Source organism: Megalobrama amblycephala, linkage group LG14, assembly GCF_018812025.1.
Source record: "Megalobrama amblycephala isolate DHTTF-2021 linkage group LG14, ASM1881202v1, whole genome shotgun sequence".
Classification (NCBI taxonomy): domain Eukaryota; kingdom Metazoa; phylum Chordata; class Actinopteri; order Cypriniformes; family Xenocyprididae; genus Megalobrama; species Megalobrama amblycephala.
Window position 1 is genome coordinate 22,972,575 of NC_063057.1, and position 27,494 is coordinate 23,000,068.

General features: G+C 39.8%; 2 protein-coding genes across 2 annotated transcripts in view; both read left to right on the forward strand.

The window, feature by feature from the left end:
- The first annotated feature begins 551 nt into the window (after positions 1-551).
- LOC125244295 (gastrula zinc finger protein XlCGF8.2DB-like) lies at positions 552-26,304 on the forward strand. The gene is made up of 2 exons (XM_048154345.1): positions 552-595; positions 24,119-26,304. Exon 2 carries the CDS (start codon positions 24,124-24,126, stop codon positions 25,234-25,236), a length of 1,113 nt encoding a protein of 370 aa, XP_048010302.1. The 5' UTR covers positions 552-595; positions 24,119-24,123; the 3' UTR covers positions 25,237-26,304.
- Positions 14,919-27,494, forward strand: part of LOC125244294 (gastrula zinc finger protein XlCGF57.1-like) — a 35,632-nt gene continuing 23,056 nt past the window's right edge. The window contains exons 1-2 of the mRNA XM_048154344.1: positions 14,919-15,418; positions 15,603-20,183. The gene's annotated coding sequence lies outside the window, so the exon portion shown is untranslated. The remainder of the gene's footprint in view (positions 15,419-15,602; positions 20,184-27,494) is intronic.

Below are 27,494 nucleotides of genomic sequence, written 5' to 3' on the forward strand. Positions count from 1 at the left end.
AAAGATGGAGTTTATTAAAGAGGAGAGTGAAGACGTGAGATTGAAGAAACATTCAGAGTCAAACATGAAGATACTGAGGAACAAACAAAGATGGCGTTTATTAACGAGAGTGAAGACGTGAAGATTGAAGAAACATCCAGAGTCAAACATGAAGATACTGAGGAACAAACAACGATGGCGTTTATTAATGAGAGTGAAGACGTGAAGATTGAAGAAACATTCAGAGTCAAACATGAAGATACTGAGGAACAAACAACGATGGCGTTTATTAATGAGAGTGAAGACGTGAAGATTGAAGAAACATTCCAGAGTCAAACATGAAGATACTGAGGAACAAACAAAGATGGCGTTTATTAACGAGAGTGAAGACGTGAAGATTGAAGAAACATCCAGAGTCAAACATGAAGATACTGAGGAACAAACAAAGATGGCGTTTATTAACGAGAGTGAAGACGTGAAGATTGAAGAAACATCAGAGTCAAACATGAAGAAACTGAGGAACAAACAAAGATGGAGTTTATTAAAGAGGAGAATGAAGACATGAAGATTGCAGAAACATTCAGAGTCAAACATGAAGATACTGAGGAACAAACAGGTTGGTTTCATTCTCAGTCTTTCTTCAGTCATTCTGTGTCATGATCTCTTTAAATCTATTTATGGACGCAATTTGTGTCACGTTAATTTAGGGGGGAAAGAAATTAAAGAAATAGACAAAATAATTGTTTTATTTTGGCTAACATCAAACCCAATATCTACTTATGAATTAAAGTGATAGTTCACCCAGAAAAGGAAATTGTCATCATTTACTCGCCCTCAAGTTGTTTCAAACCTGCATGAATGTCTTTGTTCTGCTGAACTCAAAGGACAGTATTCAGAAGAATGTTTGTAACTAAGCTCCAACTCCATTGACTACCATAGTATTTTTTTCTACTTTTTTCTAATTTAAACACTGCCTGCATCATGGCGTGATTATAGTACATTACCATAACGCATTATAGCCAACTATGGTCACATCTTCCATCATAATGCAATGATTTGCCGTAGCTGTACTGACATTCATTAGTGTGACATTTGTTAGTGTGACAAGCAGACTACGTTATGCTCTTTGGCACAATAATACAAGCTAGCTTTCTTACAATATATATCTTGATTTCTATTTATATATACATTTCAATCACTATATTTTAGCATGTCAACAGCGATGACAAATAGAAGAGCTTAGAGCTTTATCTTTGAAGGAAAGCTTACTTTGACGCAGGAGAACAGATCAGAGGTGCCAGATTTGTGTCCGTTGTATAATTTGTCAGAATGTCAGACTTTCCTTGTTTTGGTTTTGTACAGAAAACCCCCACTTTAATCTTTTTTAAAACATTTGTTCTTGTTAATAGGGCTGGACGATATGGCCAAAATTTATATCACGATTTAATTCTTAATTTCGGTCGATACGATATAATTCCGATATCGATATGAACTATATAATAGCCTCAGAAAAACTGCCAAGAACGGCCACGACGGATTTCTGTACCTACAAACGTCTGAAAAATGAATTTGCCAAATCTATGAAATCTCTTCCTATAAAATTATATAATATTTTAGAAATAAAAACAGTACAAATAAATTTATGTTCAGCTTTTATTTGTATTTAGCCTTCATACAAACATGAAAATAAACATAAGACTCACTCACTTCAGTAATATTAATATCTTTAACATTAAACTATAACGTAGGCTGATTTTATTATTCTTAAAGGGTCAGGAAACCCCAAAACACTTTTTTTGAGATGTAAACAGATATGTATAGGCTGCACATCACTGAAAACACTAAAGGTACTCAATGTTATTCATAAGTGAAAAATAGTTATTTTTGCATTTTTCAGAGCGATTTCTGTCTTCCTGTTTGAAAAGCTGAGTCGGAGCAACGACACAAAATCTGACATAATCATGTACTTTCGGCCCAAGTATGGGCATAGTCGAAAATGCTGACGTAGACCGTTTTGAGCGAATCTCGACATATATATTCATGACAAAAAGCTCATTTAATCCAATCACTGCGCTGTAGTATGCATAAGATTATAATTGCAGTATTATGCATGAGGAAGCATCACTTCTCTCGGAAGTGGATTGTTTTGCTGTAATCTACCAGCACAAATGGAAAATATGTTCGCGTGAGATCGCATTACAGCGGAGAATTCAAATAACACAAAAGTGCTGCTCATTCACCTCTGCCTGCTCTAGCTGCGTTCTGTTTACCTCAGCACAGCATGTGTGTTTGTATTTTGCTCGCGATGCGGTCAGAACTGGAGTTTGAATACGAGCACATGAAAAATGAAAATTGTTTTTATGATATACACGCGGAGCGCGCATATGCTCGGTTTCAGCGCGGAGCTCCGCCATGAGTTTAATGCTAAGAGCGTTCTGCTCTTTCTAATGGCTGCGCCTCAAGTCAGTGATGCTGTAATGTAGGCTATATATCGAAATACCGGAAATGTGTTTAAAAATCATGTCACCGTTATCGAAAAAAATTATATCGCGATATATATTGATATTGATTTATTGTCCAGCCCTACTTGTTAAATTCTGTTAAATTCTGAGACCTGCAGTATAGCCCTGTACCCAGCCAAGAGGAGTCAACATCTTCTACTCACAACACTGCTGGATTACGGCCATGCTAGGCCACCCCCAGGTAAACATGAACAATCAGTCACAACTAGACCATTTCTGGGAGTTATTCATCTTTTGATTATACTACTCTTGGCTGGTGATGTTGAAGTAAATCCTGGGCCTCAATCATTAAACACAAAGCTGCCTAGTTTACAACTACAGCTAACCATACTACAAGCACAGCTAGCCGGACTGCAGCCACAACTAGCTGGGCTACAACTACAGCTAAACATGCTACTACCACAACTGGTTGGACTGCAGCCACAACTAGCTGGGCTACAACTACAGCTAAACATGCTACTACCACAACTGGTTGGACTGCAGCCACAACTAGCCGGGTTACAACTACAGCTAACCGGGCCGCAATCACAGCTGACTGGGCTGCATCCGCAGCTAACCGGGCTATGACTACAGCTAGCCAGTCTACAACCACACCTGGCCGAGCTACAACCACAGCTAGCCGGGCTACAACCGCAGCTGGCCGGGAAACGACCACAGCTAGCCGGGCTTCATCCGCAGCTGCTTGGGCTACATCCGCAGCTGACTGAGCTACATCCGCAGCTAGCCGGGCTTCATCCGCAGCTGCAAGGGGCTACATCTGCAGCTGGCCGGGCTACATCTGCAGTTAGCCGGGCTACAACCGCAGCTAGCCGGATTACAACCGCAGCTAGCCGGTCTACAACCACACCTGGCCGAGCTACAACCACAGCTAGCCGGGCTATAACCGCAATTGGCTGGGAAACAACCACAGCTAGCCGGGCTTCATCCACAGCTGCTTGGGCTACATCCACAGCTGACTGAGCTACATCTGCAGCTAGCCGGGCTTCATCCGCAGCTGTACGGGCTACATCCGCAGTTAGCCGGGCTACAACTGCAGCTTACTGGGTTACAACTGCTGCTAACCTGGCAGGCTGGGATGCAACAACGGGAAGCTAGGCAACAACCATTCCTGGATGGGCTATGTTCATCAATAGCTGTGCTACAACCACAGGTAACTGGAGCTTTAACATTAGAAGCTGGGTCACAACAATTACTGTCAAGGCCACAGCACCATCCAGCCTTGTCACAAGCACAGTTAGTTGGGCTGCAGTTACCGTTAGCGGGACTACAATCACAGCAAGATGGGATACAAATCACACATAGTAGGATCGCAACTTCAGACTATAGGGTCTACATCAAATGACCCGCTTGTAACTCAATGTTCGGTTTCGAGACAATGTGACTTCATTGCACCTCCATTGTGACTTCATTGCACCTCCATTGACTCCTGTACTCTCGCAGGAGTTGGCACCATCTCTTCATAGGTGTTGGTCATCTGAGGTCTTCTTAAGAGGCTGGATCCAAACTGAAGCTGAAGTCCTCTCTAGTCACCTTGGGATGGGTGTCCCGAGGTAAAACAGAAAAGCAAATGGAGAATAATTAGCGTAGCTGCTGTTCATAACATTAAGTAAAGATAGTCATGTGCAATTGATCTGATGAGATGCATTATGTGAATGCTTGGCTAAAGAGATGCGTCTTTAATCTAGATTTAAACTGGGTGAGCGAGTCTGAGCCCCGAACATTATCAGGAAGGCTATTCCAGAGTTTAGGAGCCAAATGTGAAAACGCTCTCCCTCCTTTAGTGGACTTAGGTATCCTAGGTACAACCAGAAATCCAGAGTTTTGTGATCTTAAAGAGCATGAAGGATTGTAGGGCGATAGAAGATCGGTTAAGTAGGTCATTAGCAATACTTTATAATCGATACGGAACTTAATAGGTAACCAGTGTAGATATGATAAAATTGGTGTTATATGATCATATTTTCTTGACCTGGTAAGAACTCTAGCAGCTGCATTTTGTACTAATTGTAGCTTGTTTATTGAGGAAGCAGGACAACCAGCTAATAATGCATTACAGTAATCTAGTCAAGACATCATGAAAGCATGAACTAACTTTTCTGCATCAGAAATAGATGTATTACATAAACATATTCCGAATCTTAGCAATGTTTCTGAGGTGGAAGAAGGCTGTTTTTGCAACATGTCCTTTGAAAATCATATTTCACAAGTTGCTGTCTAATATAACACCCAGGTCTTTAACTATCGAGGATGGAGTAACAGTACATCCTTCTAAATGCAGATTGTAGTCTGAGAGATTCTGTGTACAGGTTTTTGGCCCAATAAGTAATACTTCAGTCTTATCTGAATTTAATAGAAGAAAATTACTGGTCATCCAACGTTTTACTTCTTTAACACACTCTGTCAGATTGGATAATTTAGAGATTTCATCTGGTTGTGTTGAAATATATAACTGAGTATCATCGGCATAGCAGTGGAAACTAATTCCATGTTTTCTTATAATATTGCCGAGTGGCAGCATGTATATTGAAAATAGCAGAGGGCCTAACACCGATCCTTGCGGCACTCCATAGTTTACTATCGTGATCTTAGATTTTTCCCCGTTTATATAAACAAAATTGTGACGGTCTGATAGGTACGACCTAAACCACCGTAAAGCCTGTCCCTGAATACCAGTGTAATTTTGTAGTCAATCTAGGAGTATTTTATGATCTATAGTGTCGAACGCAGCACTGAGATCAAGTAACACGTAGTATTGAGACACAGCCCTGGTCAGAAGCTAGAAGTAAGTCGTTTGTAATTTTAACGAGCGCAGTTTCTGTGCTATGATGAGATCTGAATCCTGACTGAAATTTTTCATAGATAGCGTTTTTTTTGCAAGAAGGAGCACAATTGGACCAACACCACTTTTTCTAGTATTTTAGACATAAATGAAAGATTTGAAATGGGTCTGTAATTTGCTAATACATTTGGATCTAATTGTGGTTTCTTAATGAGAGGCTTAATAACTGCTAGCTTGAACGGTCGTGGGACGTGACCTAGAGATAAAGACGAGTTGATAATATTGAGAAGAAGCTCTTCTGCTACAGGTAACAGTTCTTTCAGTAGTTTAGTGGGTATTGGGTCTAGTAAACATGTTGTTGGTTTAGACGCAGTGATGAGTTTATTCAGCTCTTCCTGTCCTATAGTTGTAAAGCACTGCAACTGTTCTTGAGGGGCGATAATTGAGGCTGAATCGTAAAACTCTGTTAAAGGTTGTACATTTACAATTGTATTTCTGATACTTTCGATTTTCTCAGTAAAGAAATTCATAAAGTCATCACTACTAAACTGCAATGAAATGTTTTGTTCTGGTGATGTCTGTTTATTTGTTAATCTGGCTACTGTACTAAACAAGAACCGTGGATTGTTTTGGTTATTCTCTATAAGTTTGCGGAGATGCTCGGCTCTGGCTGCTTTTAGAGTCTTTCTATAACGGGACGAGCTGTCTTTCCACGCAATTCTGAAGACCTCTAAACGAGTTTGTCTCCATTTGCGTTCTAGATTACGAGTTTCTTTTTTGATAGCGTGAGTAATACTGTTGTACCATGGTGCAGTATTTTTCTCTCTAACCTTTTTAAATCTCATCGGTGCAACAGTATTTAATGTACTAGTGAAAATGGTGCACATGCTGCTAGTCATTTTCTCGAGATCATGTGTGTGTTTAGGTACGATGAGCAGCTGAGACAGATCAGGCAGGTTATTTGTGAATTTATCTATAGTTGTCAGGAGAATTGTTCTGCCTAGTCGATATCGCGGGACAATTTGACAAATCATCAGTATGCAGTACGCAAGTTACAAGGTAGTGATCAGAGACGTCATCACTTTGCGGTAGAATTTCTATATCGGTTGGATTGATTCCATGTGATATAATTAAATCTAGTGTATGATTAAGACGGTGAGTGGGTCCAGTGATGTTTTGTTCGACCCCAAAGGAGTTTAGTAAATCTGTAAACGCAGCCCCTAACGTATCATTTGTATTGTCTACATGAATGTTAAAATCTCCAACAATCAGCGCTTTATCAACGTTGACCAATAGGTCTAAGAGAAAGTCTGCAAACTCTTTTAGGAAATCAACATAAGGCCCTGGAGGTCAATAAACGGTAGCCAAAGCAAGAGATAGTAGCGACTTTTTACTTATATCTGAGAGTGTAACATTTAGCATAAGAATTTCAAATGAATTAAACCTGTAGTTTGTTTTCTGAGTAACATTAAGATTATCTCTATAGATTGTTGCTACACCACCAACACGGCCAATCGGACGGCATTTATTTTTATAACAGTAGCCAGGTGGACAAGACTCATTAAGACCGAAATAATCATTTGGTTTAAGCCATGTTTCAGTAAGGCAAATTAAATCAAGACTATTATCTGTGATCATTTCATTTATAATAACCGCCTTAGGTGTCAGTGATCTAATGTTTAGTAGCCCTAGCCTTAGAAATTGTTTTTGTTCAGTAATTTTGCGAATTTCTGGTTTGATCACGATCAGATTTTTTCTAGATCCTTTATTTTTATTGTTAAACCTTACAATTCGGGGAATAGACACAGTTTCTATAGACTGTACTTCACTTACATTTCTATCAATTAAGTTGGCAGAACAGACTGTGATTTGAGGTTTGACTTACTAGTCATACGGTGCGAAGCGTCTTTGAGATGTTCTCTGACAGAAGATCAGCTCCGATGCTGCTGGGGTGCAGGCCATCAGCACGGAAGAGCCTAGGATGCTCCCAGAAAAGATTCAAATTATTAATAAAGAGCAACTTCTGTTCGTTACACCAAGACATCAACCATTCATTTAGAGCAAATAATCTACTGAACCTTTCATGTCCTCATCGGTACGTCGGAAGCGGTCCGGACACGATGATCCTCGTCATGGGCGATGAGGCTCGTACCGTCTCAATCAGGCTCCTGAAGTCCTGCTTCAGCACCTCCGTCTGCCGCAGCCTGGTGTCGTTCACCCCCGCGTGCAGCACTACAGCTCCGATGGTCTCAGCACTGATGAGGATCGCGGGAACCTGCGCAGCGACAACGAAAACACGAGCACCAGGAAAACAGTGACTGCGCACCTTACCTTTGGCTGTGGTAGCGTGGATGTGGCGGACGATGGAGTCTCTGATGTTATTTTCCACTTGTTATTTTCTTGAGAATTTAAAAAGCCTGTTAGACCAGGGGGGCTTTGTAGGGGCTGTTTTTCTGGACTTGAAACGAGCCTTTGATACCATTAATCATAATGTGCTTCTTACTAAATTGACTTATTTTAATTCCTCTGAAAGAGCACATTGTTGGATGCAATCATATTTGTCAGACAGAAAACAAGCTGTACAAATAGGAAATTCACAGTCATCTTATCTTACTTGTTCTGCTGGAGTCCCACAAGGCTCAATACTGGGACCGATTTTATTCAGTCTCTATGTTAATAACTTACCAAATGTCTGTTCAAATATTAAAATGCAATTATACGCTGATGATACAGTATTGTATACTCATGCAAAAACAAAACAAGAAGCTGCTGCAATTCTTTCTGGGGCCATGGTACCAGTGTCCCATTGGCTCTGAAACTCATGTTTACATCTGAATACTGCAAAAACTGTCTGCATGTTCTTCTCACGGCAGCCAGCAGAGGGGCCAGAGCCATCTGTCTTAGTCAGTGGAGAGAGACTAGATGTGGTAGAACAATTTAAGTATCTTGGTGTGGTATTTGATTCACATCTGACATTTAAGCAAAGTCTCAAATATTATAAAATGTAACTTGTCAAATTTCCAACATATTAGGCCTTTTCTTACTGTTGAGTCAGCAAAGGCTTATATGCATGCAGTGATATTTACTCACATAACTTACTGTTATACAACCTGGTCTCATACAACCGAGAGCATCTTAAAACCCCTCAAGTCTCTCTTCAAGAAAACACTGAAAATTCTAGACAGGAAGCCTATACATTTTCATCACTGTAATATTCTAAGTAAATATAATATTTTAGATCTTGACAGTTATCAGACGTTTTTGGATGTCTGTCTCATTTTTAAAGTTTTGAATGGGCTTGCCCCGCCACCATTAAGAGACTTTATACATAAAAAAAACTAACATTAAAGTAAACACTAGAGCATTAACCAGAGGAGACTGTAATGTACAATGGTGCAGAACTAAATTTAGCCAAATGGTGGTGTCTATCAGAGGCACACAGTCATGGAATACATTACCAGCTCAAGTTAGGATTGTGACAATTACTTAATCTTTAAAAAAAAAACTTAAACAATGGCTGAAATCAAACCAGCGATATACCCATATGTAAATAATTTTCTTATTGGATGTCTGTTCATAGTGGCCTTTTAACTTCTGTGTGACTGCTGTTTACTGTACTTAGTCTTTGTGGGCAGTCGTGGCCTAATGGATAGAGAGTCTGACTTGTAACCCAAAGGTCATGGGTTCGAGTCTCAGGTCCGGCAGGGATTGTTGGTGAGGGGAGTGAATTTCCAGTGCTCTCCCCACCTTCAATACCACGACTGAGGTGAGACCCTTGAGCAAGGCAACTGCTCCCCGGGCGCCGCAGCAATGGCTGCCCACTGGGTGTGTGTTCACGGTGTGTGTGTTCACTGCTGTGTGTGTGCACTTGGATGGGTTAAATTCAGAGCACAAATTCCGAGTATGGATCACCATACTTGGCCACGTCACTTCACTCACTTGTTGTTCTGTGTAATATGTCTACATGTATGTTGTTATGTTTGTAAGTAATCTGTATTTTATGAAACCTGCCTTAGGACAACGGATGAAATTTAGCTATTGTGCTAATTCCGGCATATTACACTGATGCTCATTGCTGATTTGTTGATCAATGTGCACTGTCCTAATTCAAATAAATAAATAAATATTTTTGACCTCCCGCTAAAGATAAAACCACCTTCTTCCTCAAGATTTGTGTTAGGACCTGCGGGATCCCAATCCAGTGCTCTACTGTGAGCTTTGATAACTGCCAGCTTGAAAGTATTTGGGATGCAGGTTTTGTCTTTTTCAGTTGTTTAGTGGGCATAGGATTTAGTAGGGATGCACCGAATAGTCGACCACCAAAAATTTTCGGCCGAAAACTGAAAATGCACTTTTGAGCCATTTTCGGCCGAAAATTTTCGGTGGCCGACTATTTGGTGCATCCCTACTAAATGTTGTGATGACGCAAACAGAAACTGTGAGATCAGCTCCTCTGATGCATCTGTAGCGGACGTTATTCCTTTAATCGCAGCACTAAAGCATCTCCTAAGCAAAGTGGTTGAGACAGACCACGGAGTGAAAACAATGAAAAGTACACTCTTAGAGTCTGTCAGCACACGTTTCACTGAGATCTATTCGGATCCTTTGCACTTCATTGCGACTGTACTTGATCCGCGTTATAAAGACTTTGATGCGGAAATAAAGCAGCGCGCACGAGAAATGATCCAGGCCGCGATGGATGGAGAGAACCCGCGTGGAGATGGAGACGGAGCAGCGCCCAGCGCAGGAGAAGGAGATCAGAGCGCAGAAAAAAAGACTTGTCTTTGCACCAGATGAGGGGCATGCACCCTCGTTGTCTGATATGTTCAGTGAAATCCTGCAAGAAATATTTACTAAAATGTTTAACTTGACCCACTCATGTGTACATTAAATAATAATGTACACATGAGTGGGGTCAAGTTAAACATTTTAGTTTGAATTTTATTTTATACTGTGCATTGTTGCAATGTGCTAAATAAATATTTGCATAATTTTTAATTGATTTAATCTTTGAAACTTTAATATTAATTTATGCAATTGCAATGCCTTGCCTTTAGTAAAGTTAGTACACAGTCATAGCCATAAATGCAATGGTACTAATAATTGGCATAATTTTTTTTCGGTTTTCGGCCTTGGTTTCCTCTTTTTCGGTTTTCGGCTTCGGCCAAGAATTTTCATTTCGGTGCATCCCTAGGATTTAGCATACATGTTGTTGGATTTGATGTTTTACATGTATAAATGATGTTAACTTGTTTTTGTTACTTTTTACTCTAGGCCTGATGAAGCTGAAAGAGGAGAGTCAAGATATGAACGAAATGGAAGAGAAAAAACTGTATGAGAAATGTCATGATTTCATGACTGAAGAAACATCTACTAGTTCCTCACAGACTCATAAAACAGATTCTAGAAACCTCCAGATGACAGTTCCCACTGGAGAGAGCTCTTTGACCTGCCAGCAGTGTGGAAAGAGTTTCAGTCGAAAAGGAAGCCTTAAAGGCCACATGAAAATCCACATTGAAGAGAAGACTCACACCTGTAAACAGTGTGGGAAGAGTTTCAATCGAAAAGGAAGCCTTAAAGGCCACATGAAAATCCACATTGAAGAGAAGCCTCACACCTGCAAACAGTGTGGGAAGAGTTTCAATCGAAAAGGAACCCTTGAAGCCCACTTGAGAGTTCACACAGGAGAGAAGCCGTTCATATGCACCCAGTGTGGAAGGAGATTTAGATATAAAGAAAGCCTTAAAGCCCACATGATAATCCACAGTGGAGAGAAGCCATTCATATGCTCTCAGTGTGGAAAGAGTTTCAGACATAAAGAAAGTTTTAATAATCACATGAGGATTCACTCGGGGGAGAACCTTTTTAAATGTCATCAATGTGAAAGGAGTTTCACTGACAGTAATCACCTTCAGAATCATGTAAAAATTCACTCTGTAGTGAAGCCTTTCAAATGCTGTCAGTGTGGAAAGAGTTTCACAAACAAAACAAACCTTGAGGAACACATAAGAGTTCACACTGGAGAGAAGCCTTTCACCTGCCCTCATTGTGGAAAGAGCTTCACACTTAAAGGAAACCTAAAGATTCACATTAGAGTTCACACTGGAGAGAAGCCTTACAAGTGTCTTCAGTGTGAAGAGTGTTTCGCATATCACACAGAACTGAAACGGCATTTGCAAACTCATGTAACAACTGAGACAAATCAGACAATATTTAACAAATAATTGTTTAAAACTCACTCTGAGGTCACGTTTTATTGTGCTGAAGTATGTGTTTCCACAGAAGAGCAGAGACACATTGAAAACCTTCAAAACAGACTTTGCTGCATTAATATATAGACAGGCTGTTCGTAAATGAACATGCATATTCATAGGACATGGCATCCGTTATTACCGTTTGTGTATTTTTGTATTCCGTGCTGTATGTATATTTTATTATAAGAACCCATGGTTAACGTAAACTCACCTATACTGAGTGTATGTTATGTGCTCATGATTTAGTTAATAAAACTTGTGTACAATACATATTTGGCTCTGACTCTCTGTCTGCAATAGATTGCCTCTTAAATGATCAGATCTTATTACCTGCTCTGTAAATGCTTATTAAAAAGCACTGTAAATGCTAAGAAATAATTATTTTTTCTGTGGCCATGAAAAATACCATTCTCTTAGAATTAGTGTTCACAGGATGAACTCATTTATTGATTGTAATTTTAATGTACACTGCCCTCCAAAAGTTTGGAAACGCCTTAGAAAAGTGGGGTTTTGGACAATATTGGCATGAATCCTTTTCAATTTGTGATAATTTTGCACTGATAAGGGACAACACAAACTATGAAAACATATTTTATTACATAAACAGTTTAAACATAGAAAAAACGTACATTTTCTATTCGTCAAAATATCCACCATCAGCAGCTATCTGACCTAAACTGGGTTCTGATTGGTTCATTGTATTCTAAACTTAATTGATAATCAATTGTTGAAGCTATTAAGGTGTGCTGACCCAAAAATCTTTTACAAACCTGGGCCAAGTTTAATCCAGTAACCAGCATCACAGCTGGCAAAGGGGCATGTCTGACTTTGACATGAATATATTGCCATTATTATGTAATCAAAATAAAAATTATTATTGCTGGTCTTCAATGATAATGTCAAGTTACTGTAATGTATTTGCACCAAAAAATGATAAGGATTTATGCTGAAATTTTCCAAAACCACTCTTTGCCAGGGGTGTTTCCAAACTTTTGGAGGGCAGTGTAGCTACATCAAGTTAATCTGATTAACTGATTCAAATATTCACAATTGACCATAATTAATAATCATAATGGGTTATGGATAATTATTAATATTACTACACTTAATTCACTACACTCATTCTGAAAAGAAATGGCCATTTTCCTCAGTGTGACAAGAGGTTTAGAAAAAGAAATTTCAGCAATCATATGCTCATTCACGCTAGAGAAAGACAATTCAATTGTAATCAGTCTAATAAAAAAGTCACTTATAAATACTTCAATAAGATAAATAATCATGTAAATGTGAGACCCTGTTTGTATTCTTTGTTAAAGAGTATGGCAATAAAAATGTGTATCTGTTTGAAATCAAGGCTACATTGACACTACAGCTGAATGTGGGCTTCATCTGATTTTTCCATCTTCATGACCACTTCTTTTATTTGTATTATTTTTTATATTCTCCATCTCCTTATACTTTTCCTTGAGGCTTTTTAATTTATTTTTGTGCACATTTACTCCAGTGGTCACACCTGACCTGACCATCTTCTTTGCTATAGTTTCAAGTATTAAGCTATATTTTATAGCTATAATTTATTTTTTGCAGTGTATTTGTGGGGTGCTGTGAATATGCTGTAAAACTGGGACATCTCCAGGGATGGCTCCAGTTGGAGACAAAACACCCAAAACTGTGACTGTACCCAATCACCCTACTCCACACACAATCCCATCCATGTTAAAGGCACTGTATGATTTTAAGTTTTTAAGATGAGAACTTCAGAATTTTGGAGTTTGTCTTGCTTATGATTTCTTCTGCCTTCAGTCTGATGCACTGGCTGCAGTGCACTTCAAGTCAGTGAAATCTTATTTTTCTCTTAAGGGCGAGTACTTTCCACATATAGAAAGGCAAGCTCAGAGGATGTTGGTACGATTTGTGGCAAGAAGTACACTATACTGCCAAAAGTATTGGGACACCCCTTCAAATCATTGAATTCAGGTGTTCCAATCACTTCCATAGCCACAGATGTATAAAATGAGCATTGAGAGCTTCCCAAAACAGCAGGAACTTTGCTAGAGACTTGTGACAGTGTAAATTTGCTGGTCAAATCTGGCATGCAATAAATCTACCTTGATTGCAAAGAACTCTTGAATCACAAAATGTGTTCCCACAGTGGCAAAGTAAGCTTAGGGAATTAGACATTTCTTTGAATGTTGATGGTTTGCCTTTCTTTAAAAGTAGCAGTCTGTCACTGTGTCGTGTTCTGTGTAAAATTAATTTGTCTGCTTCCTCAGTTTTCCCATTTGCTTTGTGCTGTGGGACCTCAAAGCCTAGTAATCTTGAATTTCTGGACAATGGAACTCCATAATTTGATGGAAAATGGTTTAGAATTTGGAAAAACACTGTGACCTGTGACTCTCTGGCCAAGGCTTTGGTGAAAAGGTTTGGGGGATGGCCATCATGTAATCTATCCTAATGTCAGTAACATAAATCTCAGAAGAGATTCATTCATTCATTCGGAGAGAAGACGCAGGAGGAACGCCATCTCCTTTCAGACGTATCTCCATTTTGCCAACTGTCTACTGATATGATTAAGCAGATCCCTATTGATTACATGCATCAATGTTGCCTCGTGTCATGCACAAATTGGTGATCTTGTGGTTGCGTGGTCCAAAGGGGATTAGATTGTCTTCTGGACAGATAAAGGAAGTCACTAGCATAATTGTGGCACTTCGACCATCCATCCCTACTATGTTTGCCAGGAAGTCATGTTGCCTAGAGGAAATTGAAAGGTCGAAGACCACAGAACTGCACCGGTTTGCTTTTTATAGTGGTAAAATTGTGCTAAATGGTCTCATACCTGACAGATTGTATGACCAGTTTATGCTGCTCACTGTGGCATTAGCTATTCTGGTCAGTCCTGCCCTTGCCAAGAAAGATAACTTGTATGCTGAAGAACTACTGAATGGCAGTGACTTTTTGGTGTATAACACTAGTACACCTTGCATCTGATGCTAACCACTTTGGCAGTCTTGATGAGTGCAGTGCGTTCAGATTTGAGTGCTACTTGCACCAGCTTAAAAGGTTGGTTCGTTCTGGCAGAAGTCCTGTTTCACAAATTGTCAGACAGCCTGGTGAAATGGACAGACAGGTAAAAGAAACACCAAAACTGGCTACCCCTGTTGAAAAACCAGCATATGCTGTTAAGGTAGGTTTTGAAGCTGGGATGCTGGTTTTAGCTGGTTTATACTGGTCATGTGTACCAGCACTTGACCAGCATAGGCCCAGCATAAACCAGCTCAAACCAGCATCCCAGCTTCAAAACCTACCTTACCAGCAGGTTTTTTTCAAAAGGGACCACTCTCAGAACTATTTTTGCTTTTAGTGATGTGGAATGCTGTGAGGTTGTACAGTCGGCAGAGGGAGAGCATGAGAGCATGCTTTGTCATGTCTATGACCACCTGTTTATAGAGCATTGTGTTGCCTTGTAGTGGTTATTTTACTTTATTATTATTTTTGGTCTGAATCCTATAATCTGAACTCAAGTCAGCTTTCAAAATGTTATTTATTTTTAAGTTATAAAGTTTTTATGTGTGTGCCTTTTAGGTCACAGATGACTGCTTTTCTATTACAAAATTTGAACAAGACAACACTGTGGAAACAGTGCCTTTAATATGGCTGGAAAAAACACAAGAGGTCTTGACTTTTGATAGTGTATTATGCTGGGGTTCAAAGTTTAATAATATTAAATTATAATTTATTGTAAGTAATGGTAACTTGTTTTGGTTTTGTGTCTCTTAACTGGATTTTAAGATCCCTGTTGTCAAACACACACTAAGGTGCTGGAGAAAGTAATTGAGGACTTCATATCAGAATCACTGAAGTTTGAACCACACAGAGATAAGGTAAAGCTTTTGTAATTTATATAATAAAAAACCAATGCAAATTTAATACAGAATATCACAAATGCTCAGTAGTTCATATAATTATATTTAGATATAAGCCAGAAAGCTTTTGTGGTATTGGTAATTGAAAATCTCAGTGGCATTGATAGTTGTTAATATGCTGTAAAATGACCTCTCATTTCAGAGAACGGCTCCAGTTGGGGACCAAACACCCAAAACCGGGACTGTCCCCAATCAACCTACTCCACACACAATGCCCTCCATGTTAAAGTTACTGCATGATTTTAAGTTTAAGAAGATTTAAGAACTTCAGGGGCTGTATTCACAAAACCCTAACTTGCCGATTTAGGAGAAACTCTTAGAAAAATGCATAAAGGTTAATTTATGTTAAAGGCAATATGCATTGAATGATGTAGAATAAAACATTTCAGTCAAGTTGAAAATAATGTGTGCTTTATCATCTGTGCTGATAAATAGTCTTGTGGGCAGCTCGGGTGAGCCAAGTTCAGTTCCGGCTCGTGGACCTTCTGCCATGCTTTCCGAGGAGATTGACGGCTCGAAATTTAGCTCAGACCCACAGTTGTTCTCCTTATCCCCGGCTCAGATTGAGGAGTTGGAGTGGTGGAGGGATGCAGAATACTACTGAGGAAACTAGGTGAGCCTGCCTACTGCAGGGGTTCCCAAACACATTCCTGGAGCCTCCCCAGAACTCCAAGACCTGAAATGGGTGTGTCGGATAAAGGAGACACGGATAAAGGAGCAAAATGTGCAGTGCTGGGGAGGCTCCAGGAATGTGTTTGGAAACACCTCGCCAGGCTACTGGCCCGACAGTGGAAACGCAACTTGATTTTGGCCCCGTTCTTGAGGTCCAAAGCTATTGGCCCAGCACATCACGTTGTTAGCCCCGGCTCGCACTGGCCCAACAGTGGAAAAACAGCTATTGTAGTGCTGATAGCCACCATTTGAGCTTGTGTAAAAATAATGCAATGTTTGCATTACCCAATTACACCTTCGTGTGCACATTAGCAAAGCAATACCAACAAATAAGTTACACATTATTTATGCAAATTCTGAAAGTAGCCATTAATGATCACTTGATAGGCACATAGTCCTGTCAAGTGTTCTTTTATCAAAACATCAGATGTCTCGCAAGCCACACTACACAGAATAACTGACATTTGTTCAATGTGAGAAACATCAGGCGAATGGCTAAATTCTGTTCAGCTAAATGGCATATTGTGCTGATGATTCTGGTTAGTACGGCACACCAGTGATTTCTCTCGCTCTTGATCAGCTCCATGTTACGACGGTCCAGTTTTCTTACTGGCAATTCCAGACTTGAGAGCATGCCATGTCTCCATCCTTCGTCTTTCCACCCCTCTGCTCTTTAGTCACTGCTGCACAAGCACTAGAACTAGCTAAACTAAGGTTAGCTTCTTGAGCAGTATCAGAACCTTTCGGGAAAAAGTTAATTTTGGATAGCTTTCCAAGCTTTTCCATTTTGCCTGTGCATGCCTTCTGTATTCAGCACCACTAGAATTTGAACTTCTCATTGTGATTCCCTGCTCTTAACAAAGCCATCGATTATTCAATGTTCGTGCTCGTCATGGTGCAGCCTGTGGCACCCTCTAGTGGTCTTGCCCCCGTCAGTTGCCTAGTTTGACCAGCGCTTCCCCCGGCCCTGGTCATTCTGCTTGAAGAAACAGAAGAATGTCCTACTGATGACCACTCTACATAAAGATGCCCTTGTGAGTACCAGGGAGGACAAGAAGCCAGAAGTCATCTACTACAGCAAAAACAAACAAGGAGTTGACAAACTTGATAAGATATGCTACTTTTTTGTACTGTTCACTATTTTAGTACATTGCCTAATGGTTTAATATGGTGTAAAAGCATTGTCTGCAAGGCACATGCAATATCCTGTTATCAGTCATGTGGATCATTTCACAAAATAACCAGTTGCAAGGTACATAAAAATTCTTTTGTCAGTCACTTGCATGAGTTCACATAAAGACCTGGTGTTTGTCATTTTGATTTGTTTTTAATTAGGAAAAATTAAAGAAAATGATCACTTTGGTATTGTTGCTCCATGACATTTTCTTTGTGTGACAGTGTCAACACAAGGGTTAAGGACAAAAAATGTAATACATTTGGAAAAAAGGGCCATATCAGTCACGTTTGCAGGAGAAGTAACAATGACATTTAGTGATGTTTGTGACGTGTTTGAAACGTCACCATCATTAAATACGTGGCCAATTAGGTACCGCTCCACTTTTGTATATAAGTTCGTTGTTCATGCCCCCTGGATTGCGTCTTGGTCGAAAGCCCGCCCCTCTTTGTTTCCTTTCACTGTTGTAGATCGCAGAGGTACGTGTTTTTAGCAATGTAGCTTTGTTGTTGGATTCGAATGCTATGCCGTGATATCATGCAATCTTTATTTTAGTGTGACGTTGGTCCGCCAAGGCTGTGTGTGTGTGGTGTACTGCTTACCCCCAGGTAAGTTTTAATGTGGTACAGTCGCGGTGTTGTGGGAAGTTTTGTTTGAGTTACCTACAGTTATGCGTTTTAGCGCGGTGTGTTTACAGGGTGCCCACCTGTGCGTCAGGGCAGCACAATAGCCAGGTCGGAGCGCCAGCTGTTGATCGACCTAACTAAAGGAGCTACCATATGACTTTATGAGTGTGTGTGTATGGTTGTGAGTGTCACGTCGTCTAATAATGTGAGTAACTTGTTCCTCTCTTGTAAATCATTGTATGCTTTAAGTTGAGTGTAATAAACATTTATGTTTAGGGTCCTCGTTAAGGCATTACATCACGCTTCCTCTCTCGCTCTCTCTCTCTCTCCAACCCGCGCTCTGGACTGCGCTGCTGCTTTGGGTCATTGACACCTCTGGTCCAGCGGTTAAGTGGGCTAGATATTTGTTTTCTTTGTTTCTCTTTTTGTGGTTATTATTTTTGGTTCGTCTTATTTGTTCTTTTATTTATTTATTTATTTTTTTTTTTGTATTACTGTCACCAACTCTCAGTTTGTGATTTTGACTGTGTGATAACAGTCACTATTTATTGGAGTGAGTTACCGCTATGCGGTATTCATGATCTCGAGCAGTCTTGAGCCGTGATCAGTTCTGAGTTTGTGATCTTTGTCGTGACAGTATACGTTGTTTTCTGTCTGTAATATTTGTATTTTTATTTGTACCCTTATATTGTTTGAGTATTGTAAGTTTTTTTTTTTTTTTTTTTTTTTTTTTTTTTTGTGTGTTTTATATTTGTTTCATATATTGATTTTGACTTTGCTTATGTTGGTTTGGTTTATTTTGTATGGTGATTGTTTTTCTTTCTTTTTGTGTTTTCCAGGAGCTGAGTATTCCTTGGGAGCGGGCTGGTGCTGGGTTGCACAGGCTTCACTTCGACAAGGATTGTCACTTATTGCTGTGTCACTATTTTTGGTCATTATTTGCAGTGAATTTTGTGGATGTGATTCTGATTGGCGGGATTTCTTTTGTGCACTGAGTGCACCATACTAGCCCGCTTCTCATAAAAGGAAGCCTCAGCCCCTATATCAAGTAATTTCATATTTGTCTTTTTTTCTTTTTTTCTCATTCGACTAAGACCATCTAAATCCTGTGTTTGGGATTTTAAATTTTGTAAACCCTTTTAACTTTAATAAAGAAAAATAACTGTTTAAACGGAAACTCACGCCTCCTGCCTTTGCTAAGTGGAACGTATTTGCGTGTTCTTTTGGTTATTTCCCCATTATTTCGGGGTGGCGTAGTCACTACTAAACAGCCACTTGCTACAGACAGAAAAACTAAGAGTGGAAACACAGCAAAAATGCCCAATGCTCCTTTGCTCAACTGACATTGTTCTCCAAACAGTGGACAAGCATTGCATCCTGAAGGTGTAATTGATGTGCATGTGAAAATGGGCAAGCAGACAGCTGATCTTCCATTGTATGTTGTGCGGGGGGACTATCTACCACTCTATAGCAGAGAGCGGTTGTGTCAGAGCAAACTGAGCTGCAAAGAAATAAAAAGTCCAGTTGAATACACTAGAAGTTGAGAGAAATGAAGAGCATAAAAGCTAAAATAACATTGAAACCTAGACACAAACCCAAGTTTTGCCAGCCCAGAGTCGTTACGTATGCTCTTCATCCAAATGTCAAAGTGGAGCTGAACCGTGTCATGAAATGGGAGTACTGTCACTGGTACAGTACAGTGAATGGGCTACTCCAATAGTCCTGGTTGTACAGAAAAATGGAGCAGTGCGCATCTGCGGGGACTTTAAGAGTCATGGCCCTTTTAATATAATGCACTTTAACAAAACAAAGATGACATTTGATTTTATTTATTGATCTGATATTCTGTGGAGAAACTGAGATGGAATAAGATGGATATATTCGACAAGGATTCAGATTTAGTTAATACAGTAAATAATATTATATTGTTAGTTAATACATTAGTATATCTCTCTGCAATGACAAACTTAATTTTTAACTACAAATTTTTAATGAAGATCAAGATGCTTGTAATTTATTCATGATTTATTCATGAGAATTAATGCTCTGTAGTTTGTATAATTTTTCAGTGGTATTGATAGCTTTGGGAATCTGTGATTTGTCCTTTTGAATAAACTTTTATCTGATCATATTTTGAAAGTGTTTTCTGTATGTGAACTATTTCGTGTGAACGGGACTTTTATTTTGGTGTGTTGACATGACGTCATAAGGCTGCGCCGCACTCGTGCATCTGTGATTCTGCTGAAGAAAGGTTTGTGTTTTTAATCAAATGAAGTGTTTAAATCAGTGCAGCATGTTCAGACAATTATAGAGAGAACTACAAAAATGAATTATTTTTTAAATTAACATATTAATGTATCTAATAACAGTAAAGAACAAAGTTTTTATGCGTAAAGGTGCATAAATAACAGCAATTAACCTAAATGAAGTTTCATTTCTCATTCTCTTTCATAAACACGCTGTTTGGTCTCTGGCAAGTAGCCTAATGATAGAGAAATCAAGCTTCTTTTAATTAATTTGTAGTGCTAGTTTTGAGTGTTTTTAGTCTAATCAGATGATTTAAGTCCATTAACTCTCACTCTGACTCTCTCACCAGTGCACTGAACTACTGAACTAGATCTGATTGAGATGTTTTTCTTTCTGTTAATTATTCTCATCTTGATCATGACAGAGTGTCCAAACACACAGAGAAACTCCTGGTGAAGCGACTGAGATCCACGTGACACACTATTATAAAGATCGAGTTTAATAAAGGGGAGAGTGAAGACGTGAAGATTGAAGAAACATTCAGAGTCAAACAAGATACTGAGGAACAAACAGGTTGGTTTCATTCTCAGAGTCTTTCTTCAGTCATTCTGTGTCATGATCTCTTTAAATCTATTTATGGACGAAGAAGAAGAAATGGACAAAATAATTGTTTTATTTTGTCTAACATCAAACCCAATATCTACTTCTGAATTAAAGTGACAGTTTTCTTCATCCAGAAAAGGAAATTGTCATCATTTACTCGCCCTCAAGTTGTTTCAAACCTGCATGAATGTCTTTGTTCTGCTGAACTCAAAGGACAGTATTCAGAAGAATGTTTGTAACTAAGCAGATCTCACCCTCCATTGACTACCATAGTATTTTTTTTCCATTTTTTCTAATTTAAACACTGCCTGCATCATGGCGTGATTATAGTACATTACCATAACGCATTATAGCCAACTATGGTCACATCTTCCATCATAATGCAATGATTTGCCGTAGCTCTACTGAAATTCATTAGTGTGACATTTGTTAGTGTGACAAGCAGACTACATTATGCTTTTTGGCACAATAACACAAGCTAGCTTTCAGTACAATCTATATCTTGAATCCCATGTATATATACATTTCAATTTAGCATGTCAACAACCAGTGCCATTTTTGCATAAATGCGTATAACGTAAAATGGACCCAGATCAAATAAAACAAAATTAAGTAGTCCTCAGATGCAATGTTCGTTACAGAAACAAAACTATAGTCATCAGCACTGTTGAATGTTAAGCCCCGGGTACTTCAGCCGTCCACGTTCGTGCACCGTCCGCATGACATAATTTTCGTCATGTGGAGGGCTCGCGGCCGGCCGCACACCCCGTCCACGCGCAGCAAAAATTTCGAGACTGCGCAGACAGTGCGCGTGCAACAGCGCATGTGCAAGCAGGAAAGAAGTGTCCACTAGGTGCCAATACGCACAGTTCTGAGCACAATGTGCAGTTGTCAAAGAAGAGTGTGTAAAGAACGATTAAAAAACAAGACGAGTAAACTCAAAAGCATGACTGCACGCGTGACACGTCCGGGCACGGAAAGTGAAGTATACCCGGGGCTTAATCCTCATTTCCTGAAGGAGGGATCGGAGATGTCTTGTCGGACCGATGAATTGGGATTCAGCTAGAGAGACTAATCTACTTCAAGTGTAACTAAAATGAGCCAATGCACGCTGGCATGCAATTATTGCACGATTATGTGGCTTTTGCAGCCTCCTATTCTACGCAAAAGTGTACGTTTCCCCAGTGTAAGCTCCACCCGTCAGCCCAATGAAGGAATCCAACGGCCTGGTTGGAGGTTATTCTGCGTGTACGTCTTTTCTGGCACTTCTTTAAAATCAACTTTATTTATTAAAATTGTTGGTTTCAAATTCAATTCTGACTCCGTGAATAATTTAATCTGACTCCAAACTCTTTGAGTTTACAATATTTCTGATTTAACAGCTGATCATTAGATTAGTTGTGACTTAATTTAGATATTTGATTTTTTGAATATCCCATACTTTCAATTGTTCGTTCATTAGGGACCCAGTGCCGCACAGAGATACTCGCCCCGGTTGCGGTAACTCACGATCATAAACTCGCCAATCTGATCTTCGTCAGAGGGTGTAATGAGTTAACTATTACCTTTAGATGGTTGCCTACTGCTCACTCAAAACTAAAGTGTATTTTAATTTAGTCACTTCCATACACCTTGCTAAATCAGGTGGAAAACAGAAATCAAAAGGTCTTCAGATGAAGTGCCTACTGCTCCTTCTTGTTCTTTGATGTGGGAGTGAAACCATCTTACCAGTCGCACCAGAAGTATTTACATTGATGTAACTTAAAACAATTAAGATAATAAATTTGTGAGGTTTGCATGGCTTGAGGGGAAAGAGAGGGTGTGAGGAGTAAGAAACTCAGCATGGGGGGGAGAGAGGAGGTCGAGTCACACGTTGTCCTGTGCTCTTTCTCGCAGATCCTCTTTTCAGATTAGAGAGTTTTTATTGTTTTATTACAGGATAGGAATCTTGAATTCAGTCTTGGTGAAATCCATCCTTACACCAGTGTTATCCAAGCTCAATGAGTGGGCAGTGTTCATCTGTCTGCGTAAGCTCTGTCCCATCTACGAGTTGGCCCGGCTGTCTTACGCAAGGCACTGGAAGTTGGCAGCATCTGTGGCGCTTTGGTAGGGATCCCAATTCGTCTTGGTCCGATGAGGCGTCAAGAGTGACCGACTGAAAGGGAACGTCTTTGTTACACATATAACCCTCGTTCCCTGAAGGAGGGAACAGAGACATCTCATCCTGTTGCCACAGCTGCTATACCGTTGATGGGCTGCCGGGTCGCCAACTTCGGCTCGGCTGAAGTGAAAAGATGATATGCGCTTGCACCTGCTGCTCCTTTATACCCGTGCTGCCAGGCAGAGCAGCTGAATGCAGTAATCACTTCCGAAGTAGATTGGTCTCTCTAGCGAGATCCCAATTCTTTGGTCCATCGAGATGTCGAGAGTGACTTACTGAAAGGGAACTACTTACTACAGTTTAGGGAAACAGTCACAACTAGCTAGTTAATTTCTACAATGATGCTTTTGTTTCCAAAAATCATCGTTAGCCCACTACAGTTGCAAGCTCTGGTGAACTCTGTTGGTAATGATTGAACATTCAACTGTAGTTGTTTTTTGGGAAATGCTCAGTTCCTGGAGGGCCACAGCCCTGCTGAGTTTAGCTTCAACTTTAATTTAATGCACCTGATCCAGCTAATCAAGTCCTTCAGACTTATTTGAAAACTGCAGGTGTGTGTTGGAGCAAGAATTGTACTAAACTCTGCAGGGCTGTGACCCTCCAACTAAGTTATACACTCCTGTTGTAAGGGAAACAGAATTACAGACAAAAAACATTGCATTCAGTTAAACAAGCCATAAGGTACATGTGTTCAAATCAAGCACTTCAAATGACAGATAGAAGAGATTAGAGCTTTATCTTCGAAGGAAAGCTTACTTTGACGCAGGAGAACAGATCAGAGGTGCCAGATTTGTGTCCGTTGTGTAATTTGTCAGAATATCAGACTTTCCTTGTTTTGGTTTCATACAGAAAACCCCCACTTTAATCTTTTTTTAAACATTTGTTGACTCCATTCTTGTTAAATCCTGGGACCTGCAGGATATTGTTGACTTCCCGCTCCCACCGACAGCAAAGATAAAACCACCTTCTTCCTCAAGATTTGTGTTAGGACCTGCGAGATCCCAATCCAGTGCTCTACTGTGGGCTTTGATAACTGCCATCTTGAAAGTATTTGGGATACAGATTTTGCCTTTTTCAGTTGTTTAGTGGGCATAGGATTTAGCATACATGTTGTTAGATTTGATGTTTTACATGTATAAATAATGTTAACTTGTTTTTGTTACTTTTTACCCTAGGCCTGATGAAGCTGAAAGAGGAGAGTCAAGACATGAACGAAATAGAAGAGAAAAATCAGGATGAGAAATGTCATGATTTCATGACTGGGGAAAAATCTGTTAGTTCCTCACAGACTCATAAAACAGATTCTAGAAACCTCCAGATAAGAGTTCACACTGGAGAGAGCTCTTTGACCTGCCAACAGTGTGGAAAGAGTTTCAGTCGAAAAGGAAGCCTTAAAGTCCACATGAGAATTCACACTGGAGAGAACCCTTTCATTTGCACTCAGTGTGGAAAGAGATTTAGACAGAAAAATACCCTTGATACCCACTTGAAAGTTCACACTGGAGAGAAGCCTCACACCTGCCAACAGTGTGGAAAGAGTTTCAGTCGAAAAGGAAGCCTTAAAATCCACTTGAGAGTTCACACTGGAGAGAAGCCATTCATATGCACTCAGTGTGGAAGGAGATTTAGATATAAAGAAAGCCTTAGAGCCCACATGACAGTCCACAGTGAAGAGAAGCCATTCATATGCTCTCAGTGTGGAAAGAGATTTAGACAGAGAACATACCTTAATGCCCACTTGACAGTTCACAATGGAGAGAAGCCTCACACCTGCAATCTGTGTGGGAAGAGCTACACAGTGAAAGGAAATCTGAAGACTCACATGAAAGTACACACAGAAGAGAAGCCGTTCATATGCTCTCATTGTGGAAAGAGTTTCAGACATAAAGAAAGTTTTAATAATCACATGAGGATTCACTCGGGGGAGAGTCTTTTTAAATGTCATCAGTGTGAAAGGAGTTTCACTGACAGTAATCACCTTCAGAATCATGTAAAAAATCACACCGCAGTGAAACCTTACATATGCCGTCAGTGTGGAAAGAGTTTCACATACAGAGCAAACCTTGAGGATCACATGAGAATCCACACTGGAGAGAAGCCTTTCACCTGCCCTCAGTGTGGAAAGAGCTTCACGGTTAAAGGAACCCTAAAGATTCACATTAGAGTTCACACTGGAGAGAAGCCTTACAAGTGTCTGGAGTGTGAAGAGTGTTTCACACGTCACACAGAACTGAAACGGCATTTGCAAACTCATGTAACGACTGAGACAAATCAGACAATATTAAACAAATAATTTTTTAAAACTCACTCTGAGGTCACGTTTTATTGTGCTGAAGTATGTGTTTCCACAGAAGAGCAGAGACACATTGAAAACCTTCAAAACAGACTTTCCTGCATTAATATATAGACAGGCTGTTCGTAAATGAACATGCATATTCATAGGACATGGCATCCATTATTACCGTTTGTGTATTATCTCTTGTTTTTTGTATTCAGTGATGTATGCATATTTTATGATAAGAACCCATGGTTAATGTAAACTCACCTATACCAAGTTTGGTGTCTACGAGTTTGTATTTTGAAGATTTAAATGATATGATATATTGATAGCTATGCAACATATCAGTATTACAAGAATCTTTAATAGTTTCTTCAAAACAACTCAGCCAGTTTAACATGCAGATCCCCTGCCACAAACGCAAGGGCTTGTGAAAAAAGCCCCCACAGGAGGAATGTTGTCGCTCTGAAACCCAACCTTCTCATTGGTCAGGTCAACCGTAAGAGGTGTGACTTCGACCTGAGGTTAAAAGCCAGCACACAATGCTCATTCCTCTCTCTCTTGCTTTGACGGACTGACGCCCTGCAGGGCGACCTCTTCAGGTCATGGCCTGTAGTCCTAAACCTGCACCCCAGCCATGTGCTCATCTAGAAGGGAAAAAGAACTCTTTCCTACTACAAGAGTCAAATTAACAGCTTAAGTTGTTTCATATTTCTTCACCCAAAGCAGAAGATATTGATTATGACTTAGGACCAAACCATCAAGGATTTCTCCTCAGCCTGCAGATCCGATGCTCCTCAACAGAGTAAAGACATTTTCCAAGTATCGTACATTTGAACACTAAACAGTGATTTAGTACTAATTTGTGAACCACCTTTGTTAGCAAAGGTGCTTTATTACTGAGAAAAAAAGATGATGAATCTTTTCCAGATTGTTTTTGACTTTTTCCCATAGCTCCATTTTCTGTCCCACTTACGGTTCAACTCTATCATTGCTCATTTTTACCTATGTATGTGTGTGACCTGAGTGTATGTTAGTTTAGTTATGTGTTCATGATTTAGTTAATAAAACTTGTGTACAATACATATTTGGTTCTGACTCTCTACAGCTGAATGTGGGCTTCATCTGATTTTTCCACCTTCATGACCACTTCTTTTATTTGTATTATTTTTTTATATTCTCCATCTCCTTATCCTTTTCCTTGAGGCTTTTTAATTTATTTTTGTGCACATTTACTCCAGTGGTCACACCTGACCTGACCATCTTGTTTGCTATAGTTTCAAGTATTAAGCTGTTGAGGTAGACAGCTTTTATTTTTTTCAGTGTATTTGTGGGGTGCTTTGAATATGCTGTAAAACTGGGACATCTCCAGAGATGGCTCCAGTTGGAGACAAAACACCCAAAACTGTGACTGTACCCAATCACCCTACTCCACACACAATCCCATCCATGTTAAAGGCACTGTATGATTTTAAGTTTTTAAGATGAGAACTTCAGAATTTTGGAGTTTGACTTGCTTATGATTTCTTCTGCCTTCAGTCTGATGTACTGGCTGCAGTGCACTTCAAGTCAGTGAAATCTTATTTTTCTCTTAAGGGCGAGTACTTTCCACATATAGAAAGGCAAGCTCAGAGGATGTTGGTACGATTTGTGGCAAGAAGTACTCTATACTGCCAAAAGTATTGGGACACCCCTCCAAATCATTGAATTCAGGTGTTCCAATCACTTCCATAGCCACAGATGTATAAAATGAGCATTGAGAGCTTCCCAAAACAGCAGGAACTTTGCTAGAGACTTGTGACAGTGTAAATTTGCTGGTCAAATCTGGCATGCAATAAATCTACCTTGATTGCAAAGAACTCTTGAATCACTGTGTCCCCACAGTAGCAAAGTAGGCTTAGGGAATTAGACATTTCTTTGAATGTTGATGGTTTGCCTTTCTTTAAAAGTAGCAGTCTGTCACTGTGTCGTGTTCTGTGTAAAATTAATTTGTCTGCTTCCTCAGTTTTCCCATTTGTTATGACAACGGGCGGTGCACATATGCATGCGCCGAACGCGTCTTTCCCATGGTCTTTCCGCGCTCATGGGCAAAGGAGTTTCTCTGAAAGGCTCGTGCGAGACTGAACGGAATGCGGGAAATGAAGTAGACCCGGGCCTTAACTGCTCTAAATTGTAATGGACTAGAGCTTACGTTCACATCGGGAACACGGGAGCACCGCGATGCGACCGCAAAAGGCACTTTCACTTTCACGATCAAAGTGCACACCACTGAT

Bases quoted from the DNA above. Each gene is read 5' to 3' on its own strand.
- LOC125244295 (XM_048154345.1), top strand. From the start codon at position 24,124: ATGAAGCTGAAAGAGGAGAGTCAAGACATGAACGAAATAGAAGAGAAA.